The 14172-nt window shown below is 39.2% G+C and overlaps 1 protein-coding gene across 6 annotated transcripts in view; it reads left to right on the top strand.

The window, feature by feature from the left end:
- Positions 1–14172, top strand: part of UTRN (utrophin) — a 760310-nt gene that overhangs the window by 586901 nt on the left and 159237 nt on the right. For all 6 annotated transcript variants that reach the window (XM_056853742.1, XM_056853743.1, XM_056853744.1 and 3 more), the window contains 3 exons: positions 1299–1445; positions 6378–6456; positions 9696–9756. In XM_056853742.1, coding sequence (XP_056709720.1) covers positions 1299–1445; positions 6378–6456; positions 9696–9756 — 287 coding nt within the window. The remainder of the gene's footprint in view (positions 1–1298; positions 1446–6377; positions 6457–9695; positions 9757–14172) is intronic.

Genomic DNA, 14172 nt, shown 5'->3' on the forward strand with positions numbered 1-14172 from the left:
TTCCCTGAATGCCTAGCGCTGTTCGCAGATAGTGAGAACCAACAGGAACAGCTTCAGAACTTTCTTGCTGCTGGAAAATGACCATTTAATGTATTTAATAGTATTGAATAATTAGTTACATGCTTGTTGTCCTTTTCTGGTTCCCTTTTGAAAGTGGAATTGTAAGTGCAGTAATAATCTTTCATAGTCTGGTGTCCTTGTGATTGTGAAACAAAATAACTCTACTCCTGTTAGAAGTATTTGATTAAACTCACAACATCTTGCACCACTCAAGGATATGCTTTTCCGTTTTGCACTGCTCCAAACCTGGGATCATGAAAAACTGTAAAGCAGAGAATGAGAACATAGTTCTAAAGTCACTGGATATTTTAGCACTGGACTATATAGAGCTACAGGCTTATTGCCCATCAACTCATGGATGTTAATAATAAATTGGACTGTTGCAATGTAATATAGCATCACACAAAAATGCAAGACACTCTTCTTATGTTTCACTCTTGCTTTCCCATGTTGAATAAACTGAGCTCAGTCAAATTTGATTTGTATCCTCACAGCTTTTGATCAAACGTGATTTATATTTTTATCACTATTGATATAAAGTGATATATCCTCCCTTCCCCTTCTCATTTTAATGCAAACATAAAAGGTTTTGCAAGCTGGTGAGAATGCATCTTTCGGTCTTTAAGAAGTTATTTGTAATATCTTTATGTCATTTATATAAAGGAAGGTACTTATTAAGTTTTTAGTGTATGAAGAACAGGAGTTGGAGATTATGAGGGCCTGTTAGCAAACAAATACTTAAATTAATGTTGGAATTGAATGACCAGAAACTGTGACGGGCTTGGGGGAGAGTTCTGAGAAGTTTTGATTGCCTGGAAATACAACTAAATGACGAGTGCTTTTCTTGTTTCTTCCTAATTTTCATGGTTCACAGATACATTGTGCATTTCACCCAGGCAAGCTACAAAGGCCTGGAATATATCTTGAGATGCAAATGTATTCTAACACTTATTGCTCAGTCTCAATCTTTTAAATTCTAAGTAGCTTTCTAATTTTCTTACTGTTTCATCGTTTCCTGGTAAATCTTGGGAATTTCAGACATTCTTCCTCCTCCCCCACTATCAAATTCACTGCATTTTTTTGGTGTTTACTATAACACATAAAGCATCGGAGGGAGGTCAGTGGATGGGAACCATCACACAGAGAAAATAAATGAGGGTGCTTATATGTGTTTTGTGTGAACGGAGACTGTTCTTTAAGTTGCCTCATTAAATATAGGTGTATGTTTGCTTTTCTAGGCTTTTAGGGAAGAAATTGCACCAATCAACATGAAAGTTAAAGCAGTAAATGATTTATCCAGTCAGCTCTCTCCACTTGACCTTCATCCATCATTAAAGATATCTCGACAGCTAGATGACCTCAATATGCGCTGGAAATTTTTACAGGTATCCTCTTCTTGTCTTCAGTAAAGTAGGAGACTGGTATAGATGGTGTGGTTTTTTATTTCTCCTTTGATCATTATTTCTTATCTGTTTTAAAAGCAACATGCAACGAAGAAGTTTTCTCCTTTTCTGTTTTGATTGATAACCTGCATTTTCTGCTGTCTTCTGCAGTTCAGTTCGAACAGGGGACAGAATTAATCTCCAAAGACACATGTACATATTTAGCATCAATATAATAGCAATATTCGTATCAATTTGTATATTTCAGAATATTCTGCATAAATCAAAGTTATTAACATATTTTGTAAGTCATCGTATAGCTAGATTTATTCAATACTGTCATTGACCTGCATAACAATAAGCATTTTAAAAGGAGCAATCACAATAGTACATAGTCATACAATAGTACAATTAATGAGCTGTTTCACACAGCAACAGTGATCTCCGTATTCTGGTAGCAATATAACAAAACTTTGCCACTGTATGTAAGACAGTGGGATTCTTATCTTCAAGTAGAAAATTCACCATGAAGACACTGTCATGACTAGAGTGGCTAGTATGTCCAGGAAACCAGGACAGCAGAGGCAAGATTAGGCGATTTCTGACATCCATATAAAATTCACAGTTTAGTAAAATATGAGCAATTTACTCAATCGTGTTTGCACTGCAGGGGCATAACTAGCTCCATAGGCCAGTGTTGGAATCTTCCACTAAGCAGGGCTGATAGAAAGGCGTTAAACCAAGCTCTAGAGAAAGCCCATTGGTACATCATATATGTTTTCTGTTGTACTGTCCTCACAATTCTTTTGTCTTTACTTGTAACATAAGTTATTACAAAGTATTACTAAGGCTGTTTTAAATTCATGTATGTCTGATCTGGGATGTGTATACTGGAACTAGTAAGGGAAAAAGTTTGCAAAAACCAGGGAACGTGAACTCCACTAATAAGTAATATCTAACTAAGTAATATGAGCTGCAGTTTATCTTCCAACAACCTTGTATGGTAGGTTAAGTTGAAAGTGATTCACCCAAGCTTCATGGCAGAGGCAAGATTTTAACCCATACCTTCCAGATCTAAGTCAAACACACCAGCTTTCAACATACTAGGTAAGATTCTAATTGGGGCAGAAGCTGTGGCAATCATCCCCAAAATTTCCACCTGCCCTTCAGGGCTATGAACCAATCCTTGTGATTTTGGCTTTATGCAAATCCAAGTGATTGTCAGCCAACTGGAAGCCATGGAACACCTCTGGATGGGAGGGGGTGAGCCAGACAGCTTAATAGAGGAGGGGGAAAAAGAACTGGTTGATGAGGTTAAAGTAGTAGGCACTCTGGGTAGTAGTGCCCATGTAGTCTTGGAATTTACAATCTTGGGGAAAGGAAAATCTGTACGTAGTCAGACATATAGGTTGGACTTTAGGAAAGCAAATTTTAACAAGCTTAAACTTTTTCTGGGTAGAATCCCATTGTCAGAAATACTTAAGGAGAAGGGAGTTCAAGAGGGTGGGAGTTTCTTAAAAATGAAATACTGAAGGCGCAATCACAAACCATTCCTATGAGAAGGAAAAATGGGAGGAGCCTGAAGAGGCCAGGGTGGCTCCATAAACAGCCTTTTAAAGATTTGAGAAATAAAAAATACTCATTTAGGAAGTGGAAGGAGGGCCTTATAACCAAAGAGGAATATAAACAAATAACTAGTGCTTGTAGGGAGAGTATTAGGAAAGCTAAAGCTCAGTATGAACTTAGGCTAGCGAGAGATGCTAAACACAACAAAAAAGGGTTCTTTTCTTATGTACAGCGTAAGAATAAGAACAAGGACATGATAAGCCCACTGCTGGGACCAGAAAGTGAAATTGTAACAGATGAAGAGAGGGCAGAACTGCGCAATTCTTATTTTTCTCAGTCTTTTCTTGCGAGGGAAGCGGTGCTCAACATGGCATAAACAGAACACATGATGAGGGAAAGGAGTTGCAGCCTAGGATTGGCATTGGGGTAGTGTACAAACACCTAGTTTCTTTAAATGAAACAAAGTCCTCAGGGCCAGATGAATTGCATCCAAGGGTACTTAAAGAACTTGCAGATGTAATTTCTGAGCTTCTTACCATTATTTTTGAGAATTCTTGGAGAACAGGTGTGCTGCCAGAAGACTGGAGGTGAGCAAATGTTGTCCCCATCTTCAAGAAGGGGAAAAAGGAGGATCCGGGTAACTACCTACCCATCAGCTTGACTTCTATACTGGGAAAAGTTTTTGAACAAATCATCAAACATTCAGTCCTTGAGCATTTAGAAAGGCTGGATCTAATTACTAAGACAAACATGGGTTTCTCAAGAACAAGTCATGTCATACTAATCTTACCTCTTTTTTTTTGAGAAAGTTACTACCTTGCTGGATCAGGGGAATGTAGAAGACATAGTTTATCTAGATTTCAGTAAGGCTTTTGATAAGGTTCCCCATAATATTCTTGTTGACAAATCTGTAAAATATGATTTAGATCCTGTTACTGTTAGGTGGATCGGTAATTGGTTGCCAGATTGCACCCAAAGAGTGCTTTTTAATTGTTCCTTATCCACTTGGAGAGTAGTGACTAGTGGAGTGCCTCAGGAATCTGTCCTTGGCCCTGTGTTGTTCAACATCTTTATAAATGATTTGGATGAAGGAATGGAGGGGATGCTTATTAAATTTGCAGATGATACTAAATTGGGAAGGTAGCAAATACGGTAGAAGACAGAGCCAGGATACAGGATGATCTTGACAGGCTGGAGAATTGGGCTAAAACCAATAAAATTAATTTCAACAGAGATAAATGTAAAGGTCTGCATTTAGGTAGGAAAAATCAGATTCATAATTACAGGAAGGGGGAGAGTTGTCTTAGCAGTAGTATGTGCGAAAAGGATCTTGGGGTCTTAGTAGACCAAACACTGAACATGAGTCAGCAGTGTGATGCGGTAGTTAAAAAGGCAAAAGCAATCTTGGGCTGCATAAACAGAAGTATAGTGTCCAGATCACGCCAAGTGATAGTATCGCTTTACTCTGCTCTGGTTAGACTTCACCTAGAGTATTGTGTTCAGTTTTGGGCACCATAGTTTAAGAAGGATGTAGACAAGCTGGAACGTGTCCAGATGAGGCCAACAAAGATGGTGAGGGGTCTGGAGACCAAGTCCCATGAGGAAAGGTTGAAGGAGCTGGGTATGTTTAGCCTGAAAAGGAGAAGACTGAAAAGGGATATGATAACCATCTTCAAGTACTTGAAGGGCTGTCATATGGAGGATGGTGCTGAGTTGTTTTCTGTTGCCCCAGAAGGTCGGACCAGAACCAACAGATTGAAATTAAATCAAAAGAGTTTCCGTCTAGACATTAGGAAGAATTTTCTAACAGTTAGAACATTTCCTCAGTAGAATAGACTTCCTCGAGAGGTGGTAAGTGCTCCTTCCCTAGAGTTTTTTAAGCAGAGGCTAGATGTCCACCTGTCAGCAATGCTAATTAGGCAGTTCATGAGAGGGAGGGCATCTTGGCCATCTTCTGGGCATGGAGTAGGGGTCACTGGGTGTGTGGGGGGGAGCTAGTTGTGAATTTCCTGCATTGTGCAGTGGGGGTGGACTGGATGACCCTGGTGGTCCCTTCTAACGCTATGATTCTATGATTCTATAGGAGATACCAGAATGGGCGACGGGCATTCTTCAGTACAGTGTGCAGTTGTCTCAGAGTCCTCCGTCTCTTAAGTCAAACACACTAGCCACTAGCTCCGGTTCTAACTGGGGCAGAAGCCTTTCCAGAATGTACTTGACACTGTTGCATTTATACAGGTGCTTGACCTGTTCCGATAATTGCGTTAAGAGGGTGAAGTACTGCTTGGAGGCATTCCCAGGTGAAGCTAAGCTTCCTTCATGTGTCCAGAGGCTTTCCATGCCACAAAACAGTAATGCTACCATCCTCTTGCATTGTGGAGGCCATGCATAGTGAGTTTAATGTATTCTGTAAATGTCTACCACAATCTTATTTCTTCTGCAGAACACTGTAAGAATTGATACAGTGTGGAGTGGAGGGCTATCTGTTTGAATTTCACTAGTCATTCCAAAATTTGTGTGGAGAGTAATAAGTTCATGAACATGTTCAAGATCAAAGCTAAGAAGTTCTGATAGGTCTTTAGTGCTTGTATTGAAAACATTATTTTTTAACATCCCACTCTGGCCCAAAGTCTTATCTCAATTTTGATTTTTTATTTCCATTTCTGAATCAAAACCTCTTATTTTCTTCAGGAGGAAAAATTGAGGAATGTGAAATGTTTGAAGTGGGGGAGGGGATGTTCCTTTATCTTTTGACATCAGCAGCCTGCAGAGTTGAGATGTAATCTGCTGAGAAACAGTGTATCCTGCAAGGCAAAATTATTAACATTTCTGAGGCTTCTTGATTGTGTTTCTTGCAATGTAATTTTGTTTTTGGAATGCTTTTTATGCCTTGCAGAGATTTGACTAAACAGGTTCCTGCTGGATGTGCCAGTGCAGTTTAATTAGTAAACCAGGAGGATGTCTGCCCATCTTGACAACCAGCAAACAGCATGCTCCAGAGTGGTTCCTTGTGCAGGCATCTGTGAGATCAATAGAATCAAAATGAGGCCTGCTGACTCCATACATTTGGACAAGGGAAGAGGGAAGAGAAGCAGAAATTTGAATGGATGTTGTTAGCCACTGTAAAAAAAACCTTTCTGTTATTGATTTGCATTACTTGCAGAGTGAGCGTTATTAGCTTATATTTAAAAGTAAAGAACTAGACAGCAGTTATAAATTGGACAGAGAAAATAATCTCTGATATATCTAAAAGCCATTTGCTAAAGGTGGTTATAAGTAATGGTAAAGCTGTCAATCAGGGTGGGTGCTTTTCATTCTCAGCTGAAACCTTGTTAATGTTTTTGCCTCCATCTATGTTTGTAACTACAGGTTTCTATAGGGGATCGCCTTAAACAACTACAGGAATCCCATTGGGACTGTGGCCCTTCATCTCAAAATTTTCTTTCCAGTAAGTGGTAGATGTTTGTAATATGGTTTTGAGAGGCAGGTTGGGAGAGGACTCAATTTGCAGATGCAGAGGTACTTAAATAGAATCAAATGTTATTTACTCTGTTTACCTGAGCAGGTTACGTTTGCTTCCACTTGTACCACTTTCAGAAAGTAATGTCTGACTGGGCTAATATACCTAGGCAGGTACAATGCACCTTTGCACTTGGAAAAATAGGTTGTCTTTATTTCACAATCAAGGAAACATGGTCATTGTAGTGAAATGACACTTTCCCGCCCCGCTCCCCAGGTATTTGTGTAAAAGATTACAGCTCTGCAGGGTGAATGTTGAATTTGCACTATGGGAATGCCTGAACAGTATGCTCCCAGCTGGGAGGCGGGCGGGGCGCACAGAGCTGGCTCGCGTTGTTCCAGCGTGAGCCAACTTTCCCCGCCCTGACGGCCAGCTTGCAGGCGGGCAGGGCGCACAGAGCCGGCTGGGCGCTCTGGAACGATATGGTGGTTTCCAACCTTGGGCTGTTCAATGAGTTTTACCAGATTTGACTCCTCCCATGAAGGTGACTTGATAGTGGTGACAGCCACCTTCTAAGAAAATTGTTTGTCATCTTTTAGGATATGTTCTGGGCATTCTTTTCATGATTTTTTTCTTAGACTTGTCTCAGAAGGTGTAGATGTCCCAGGTGAGTTGTATTTCTCCCTGTCGATATCTAAATGATCAGGCATTCTTTTGGTTGATGATTGGTCCCTCTGTTGCTGATGCTGAACAGTATGCTCCATGGCACTAGTGGAAGTGGGTGGTTACCTCCAGGTTAAAGGCAATGTGTCTGCCTATAGTCAGTTTTTGGGCACCACCAGATTATTATCTGATGTAGCATTAATTTGGCATAGGAACATGTGTGTTGTACTTGTCTGTTGGCCTTTTCCTTTCTCGATCCAGTGTTATCACTTTTTCATTTAGCACCTTCACTCCTTATGTTTTTACATATAATTGCTGTGTAATGTGCCTTGAGTCTCAGTGAGGAAAGCAGACTTTAAATGATGTACCGTATTTTTCGCTCCATAGGGAGGCGGGCGGGGCGTACAGAGCCGGCTGGCTGCGCTGGAACGACGCGAGCCGGCTTTCCCCGCCCCGACGGCCAGCTGGGAGGCGTGCGGGGCTCACAGATCCGGCTGGCTGCGCTGGAACGACACGAGCCGGTTTCCCCGCCCCGACGGCCAGCTGGGAGGCGGGCGGGGCGCACAGAGCTGCTGGGCGCGCTAGAACAGGGCGCACAGAGCCGGCTCACGTCATTCCAGCGCGCCCAGTCGGCTCTGTGCTCACATTCACTCCATAAGACGCACAGACATTTCCCCTCACTTTTGAGGAGGAAAAAAGTGCGTCTTATGGAGCGAAAAATACGGTAAATAAACACATTAAAATACCATTGTCAACAAGCCTAGGTCAGCTCATAATGATTACATCTATCATGCATATTCTCCTCTGATGCTACTGATTTTTTAAAAAATTTGGATTGTGAATTTTTGTTTGGTTTTTATCATGTTTGCCTTTTGGAGCTGGGTTGATAGAGTTGACCATACCATCTATGCTTTTTATTTTTAAGGTCCTTGAATGCCAGCCAGCCTTTGCTGAAGAATAGACATTCATGCTCTTGTTCCTTATCTCTAGCTTTCATATCCCATCTGGCACTAAGTGGTCTGACCAGCAATCTTTAAGACTGTATTTTTCTTTCTTTGGGTTGTCTTTCTCTTTCCTATGCAGTCCACTGAGCTCATCCTTTAAGAGCCTTGCGTTGATCTAAGTTTACATGAATCTCTGATTTTGAGAGAATTCAGAACCTTTTATGGTACTATTGCAGAGCAGAAACCTCTCTTCTGATACATTGTCTTAGATTACTAGATCATGTTTGGCTGTCAGCCAGTTTAGCCTGTGTCAGCTGCTAAACTAGTTACCAGAGGGTTTGTGATAGGGAAGCGAGAGCAGGCTGCTTGCTTCCCCTTTACCAACCAAACTTCCCCTCCTGGTGGGTCAAGGACTAACTTATGCATGCAGTCCTTAGGTCTACAGTGCACCAGGGCAATATGTTTATAGTGCTGCTGTTTAGCAAAACACATCAATGACAAACATTGTTCTGGATGACTCTGGTCAGGCCTGTTTCAGATATAGTTGTGACCTTAAAAGATACCCTAGGCATCTAGTCAGCTTTCTATACAGATTATTTAACTCATAGACAGAGGTACAGCACAGTAATGCTATAGGATTGTTCTGGGTATAATACACAAGTAAATACTAACAGAGAATCTCTGCTTCCATTCTAATCTTTTTAAATTAAAGCATATCTATTGCATGCTTAACATAGACTACATCCACAAAGCATTATACCATCCACAAGTATTACATAGAGGAGTGCAATTACATGAGTCCATAAAAAAGCATCTTACCTCAAAAGTAAGCGAATCATACACAAGGAGCCGCTTCTGAGACAAAGCTCTTCATCAATACAATTTCCCCTATTTATAGGATTTTAAAATAATCTAGCAATAGCTAACGTTTCCACTTGATAAGGGCATACATTCTTTGCTAACTCATTATCTGATAACTTCAGACATCATACAAGGATTATCTATACTTAAAATGGCTTCTTAGAATATATAAAAATGTCAGATCATTCTTTTTTTCTAAACAAAGTCTCTTTAAAAATAGCAATTACAAGTTTCTCATACATATGAATATATTTTGACCCTCAACCAATACTGTCATCCTTGACTTCTGTGAAGCTGGACATTCTTGCGATTCTCAGATGCTTCTGCACCTGTGCCTAAACAAATTTTATCTATTGATAATGGGTTAGATGGCTTCTAATCTACACAAGGCCATATAATGATGTTTCCATTTGGTCTTCTAACTTCTGTTCGAGGCAGTAAGGATTCTGCATCTCTAGACTCCTTTCTTGGCCTGCTTTCCTGAGAGGCCAAGTTAGTTCTATGTTTGCCACGACATCTTATATGATCTTTTTGGTCAAGTCCAGCAACTGTTCCTCTATATTCAGGCCGTATCTTTAACAACATCTTAAAGCTAGGTTCAACGGACAAGACTGGTATTGGTGGAAGGTATAGGTTGGAGATCATGCCTGTTGGTTTTTTGGTTATTCACTGATTGCATACATCAACCTACACTCAGTCTAAATTTAAAGCAAAACTATATTTGTAATTTTCAGTTATATCCTTTCTTTCTTTTTACAGCCTCCGTCCAGCTACCATGGCAGAGATCAGTTTCACATAACAAAGTTCCTTACTACATCAAGTAAGCTGACCTTTATTGTTGCTATAATTGTATTAGAGAAAAGTGCAGTGTTTTCTTAATTCTCAGCTGCCTCTCCTCATGCTATCAAGTAGAAAAGCTACCATAGTTAGTCTCTCTAGTTGAATTTGGGTACATGTTTTAATGGACTTTGTCTTTTGTTCAGTGTAATTACTTAAGGTAAACAGAAAAACAATGGCTCAGCAGCAGTCCTTTATCTCACAAATATTTACAATAAGTACATATTTAGTAATATCTGAAGTGCCGTTAAGTTAATAATGCCACTTGTTCATTCAATTAGAAATATGCTGATGAGATCTGTTGGAAAAAAAGACCCGAATCATAAAATCAAACTTCCAAGATAATAAGGCACTTGTAACATCTTTAGAAGCCTGCATTATAGTAAGAATGGGGTATGTAGGCAGCATTTTCTTGTTTTAAGATTTGGGACAGAAGAGACTGTCACAATCCAGTGTGAAATTCTTTTTCTTCCTCTTTTGCAGCAACATATGTACATGTCTGCATTGTTTTACTATAGTCATTCTATTTTACAACCCTGACACCCCAAATGTATGAAGCCCATTATTCAGTCATTACATCACAGGGACAGGGAGTGTAAATTAAAGCATCAGTGCAAAAATTATTTGAACGTTATGAGCATGACTCAACCAAAAAAACCCTATTGATGTGACCATTTTAAGTTAAATAATTTTTTAAATTTTAATTTAATTTTTAAAAAACTTATTGATTTTGGTGGGGAAGTATGTTTAAACCACTCTAAATGCAGTTACAAATATTGGCTTTTACTGGGTAGAACTCTGATTTTTAAATGCTCTGTGAGTATTTTGTGCCATCAAGTTTCTTCTGAATTATGGCAACCCTATGAATAAATGACCTCCAAAACATTCATGCACCCTGAGGACTGTGGCTTCCTTTATTGAATCAATCCATGTTTGGTCTTCCTCTTTTCCTGCTCTCTTCAACTTTTCCTAGCATTATTGTCTTTTTCATTAATTCTTGTCTTCTCATGATGTGACCAAAATATGATAGCCACAGTTAAGTCATTTTAATTCTAGAGAGAATTCAGGCTTGTTTTGATCCAAGGTATCTGTAAAACCTTGGATTTCCAACATCACATTTCAAACGAATCAATTTTCTTCCCAAAAGCTTTCTTCATTGTCCAGCTTCCACATCCATACATAGTAATGAGGAATACCATAGTATGAATAAAATCTAAGACGGTTTTAGGTCTAATAGACCCAGTTTTTTTCAGGAATCCTGGATATTTCCGATATGGGAGTTTTGGAATATCTGAGATTCCTGAAAAATTTCAGGTCCATTAAACCAAAGTCTGAATTTTACTGATACATTTTTTTTTTTGTATACTCCTAGTCTCAATGTCCTTCTGATTTCTTGGTTGCTGTCTCCCTTTTGGTTGATGATTGAGCCAAGGAATACAAAATCTTTAGCAATTTCCATTTCTTCATTGTCAACCTTAAAATTGTATAATTCCTCGTTACTTTTGTCTTCTTGATGTTCAGCTGTATCCTGCTTTGGCATTTTCTCCTTTAATCTTTATCAGTAGTCATTTCAAGTCTTTGCTCTTTTCTGCCAGTAATGTGATACCATCTGCAAATCTCAAATAGTTAATATGCCTTCCACAAATTTTCACTCCTTTATCTAAATTAAATCCAGCTTTCTTTATGATATAGATATATATGTGCATATAGATTGAACAGACAGGGAGATAATATACATCTTTGCAAATGCATTAGTTGACTGTAAAAGCAGAATTTGAGTCCAAGCCTTAAGTGTTTATGTTTTGTATCCCATCTCTTACTTTAAGATTTAAAATCTGTTGTTGGTCTGAGCTAAGAAAAGTGGGGCAAGAGTTTGGAATGGAAAATTCTCCTTTATCATAAAGTAAATGTGCATTAGCTTCCCAGAGAATTTGGAAGGCAGCTAATTTTCCAAGGTTCTGTAGGCATGCTTTTGCAGACTATATTCTTTATGATTAGAATGCTCTTCTCATGACCCCAATACTGTAATTCTTCATTTCTATGAGTTTTTGTAATGAATGGTGTTTCATAACATTAAAGCAATTTGCCCAAGGATCAGTCATCCCTGTCTCTACAAGTGACTTCTTCTATGCCTATTTTTTAACTCCTCAATTTGATATATGTTATTTCAAGTGAAGTTTTGTTGATGCTGTCATGCAATTAAGTAGTTCCTTCTACATGCAATATATACTCAAGCTTGTTTTGACGGTATTGGGGGATATAGCACAATGTATTCAGAATTCAATTTATACTCATTCACCTAGACGTGTCTTCATTCTTTTCATGGGGAAGATTGGAAGATCAGTTCAGTTTCAAAAATCATTTCTGCATGCTTGCTCCATTTGGAAACCTTCACTCAAAAAATGGCCCCTTAGCTCAATAATCTGGCCACCTGGATTCGTGCCATGGTAACATCGAGACTAGACTACTGTTATACAATGTACGTTGGTCTCCCCTCCAAATCAATTCGGAAATGCCATTTGGTGCAGAATGCACAGCACAGCTATTATCTGGAGCTAGATGGTGCATACATGTTACTCCCATTCTACAGTCACTCCACTGCCTGAAACACAGGCAGGATGCTGCTGCTGCAGTCGTCTTGCTTATGGGCTTCCTAGAGGCACCCGATTGGCCACTGTGTGAACAGATTGTTGGACTTGATGGGCCTTGGTCTGATCCAGCAGGGCTTTCTTATGTTCTTATGTTCTGCCCATCAGTTAACAGGCTCAATTTAAAGTATCACATCCAAAGCCCTTCATGACCTTGGGCCCTCCTCATATCTGTGAGACCATCTCTCCCCATGTGCTCTACTACAGCTCATCTGATCAGGGCCTTCTGCGGGTGCCAACCTGCAAATGGGCAAAAACAACAACTGCCTGTACATGTGCATTCTCTGTTGTGGCCTCCAACTTGTGGAATGGCCTACCTGAGGAAACCAGGAAGGCTCTTAGTCTCCTGGCTTACTGCAAATGATGAAAAACTGAATTGCTCAAGAGGGCTTTCCTGCTCAGGCAATAGGGTAGCACTATACAAAATGCTTCACAAATTGACTTGGATAAATTATTAGGGAATGTGGTCTATATAATTGTGTATCATTTAATGTGTCATGTTAACACTTAGGCTTTGTTTCAGTTCTGTTTTTTAGACTTCTGGTTGATTCTACAACCCAAATCTTATCTCATTGTTTATTGATTGTCCCATCTTGTTGATTGTATTGACTCACTCTGTGTAATCTGCCTTGAGTCTCAGTGAGAAAAGCAGACTATAAATATTGTAAATAAATGAATAAATATATGGTGAGAGTACCATCTGATGTCATCTTGCTGTGGTGCAGCTTGGCAGAACTTCTCATGATTGTAGCACCATACATTTTAGCTGTTTTTCAGTTTTGCGCAAATAGCAGTTTGGAACTAACAATTGTAATGTGAGATATTTGTGATATAATGTGAGGTTAGATGTCTTTTATGTCTCTGTGTTCACAAGGCTGCTCAGTACCCTTTGAGTTGAGAAGTTTTCTAAAGTCTAAATAGTCCTGAGAAAGGAAAGGAAAAATGTTGGCCAGACAAAGCGTACAGCATCTCTTTTGTACATTTCACTCTGTCAACAAGCAGGGAAAGCCAATGAGACTACTTACAGCTGCTGTAAGAATGGTGGTAATCATTTAGTCATTATTTTTCCCATCACTTTTTGACTTCCAACGTTTTGAAAAAGAGATGTAGTCATATAGTACCCATAAGGACTTCATCATACATGTTAGATCTGAAAAATCAGATGATAGAGAACATCGATTGATAAGCAAGTGTTCATTTCAATCTCCCTTCTGTAGGGAAAACAATAACACACCAACATTGTCTTTCCTTAGATTGTTCTAGTAAAAAATGCAGTCCCAATTGTCTTATGGGTTAGCATTCAACGGTGGCATGCCCATTCCAACACCTTATTCATCTGCAAACGTTCACCCAGCCTCCTCCATAGAACCTAGATCTTCACAATCAATAACTTTAATACGGTCCAAGACCAGCGAATAATATATATATATACATAATAAAAGGGTAACAACTATATACACCAATAAATACTTGTTGAAAATACTTAACTTTCTGCAGTAGGTAATATAGATCTAAAACCCTAAGGTCGTTTTTGATTGCCAGTTGACAAAGTGCTTTCAGTTTTCAGAAGGAGTTTACTGTGATATGCTTTCTGATCCTGGTGTAGTTTGGAATACTTATGAACGGTATATGTAGAAATTAGGATTATCACCCAATTAAATAGTTTTAATAGTTAGATCATATGTTTGTCAGAACTCCAGCATGCCTTTTTTAAGGTATTGAAGGAAGTGAGATAATATATGTAACAAAAA

Source organism: Euleptes europaea, chromosome 7 (assembly GCF_029931775.1).
Source record: "Euleptes europaea isolate rEulEur1 chromosome 7, rEulEur1.hap1, whole genome shotgun sequence".
NCBI classification, from domain to species: domain Eukaryota; kingdom Metazoa; phylum Chordata; class Lepidosauria; order Squamata; family Sphaerodactylidae; genus Euleptes; species Euleptes europaea.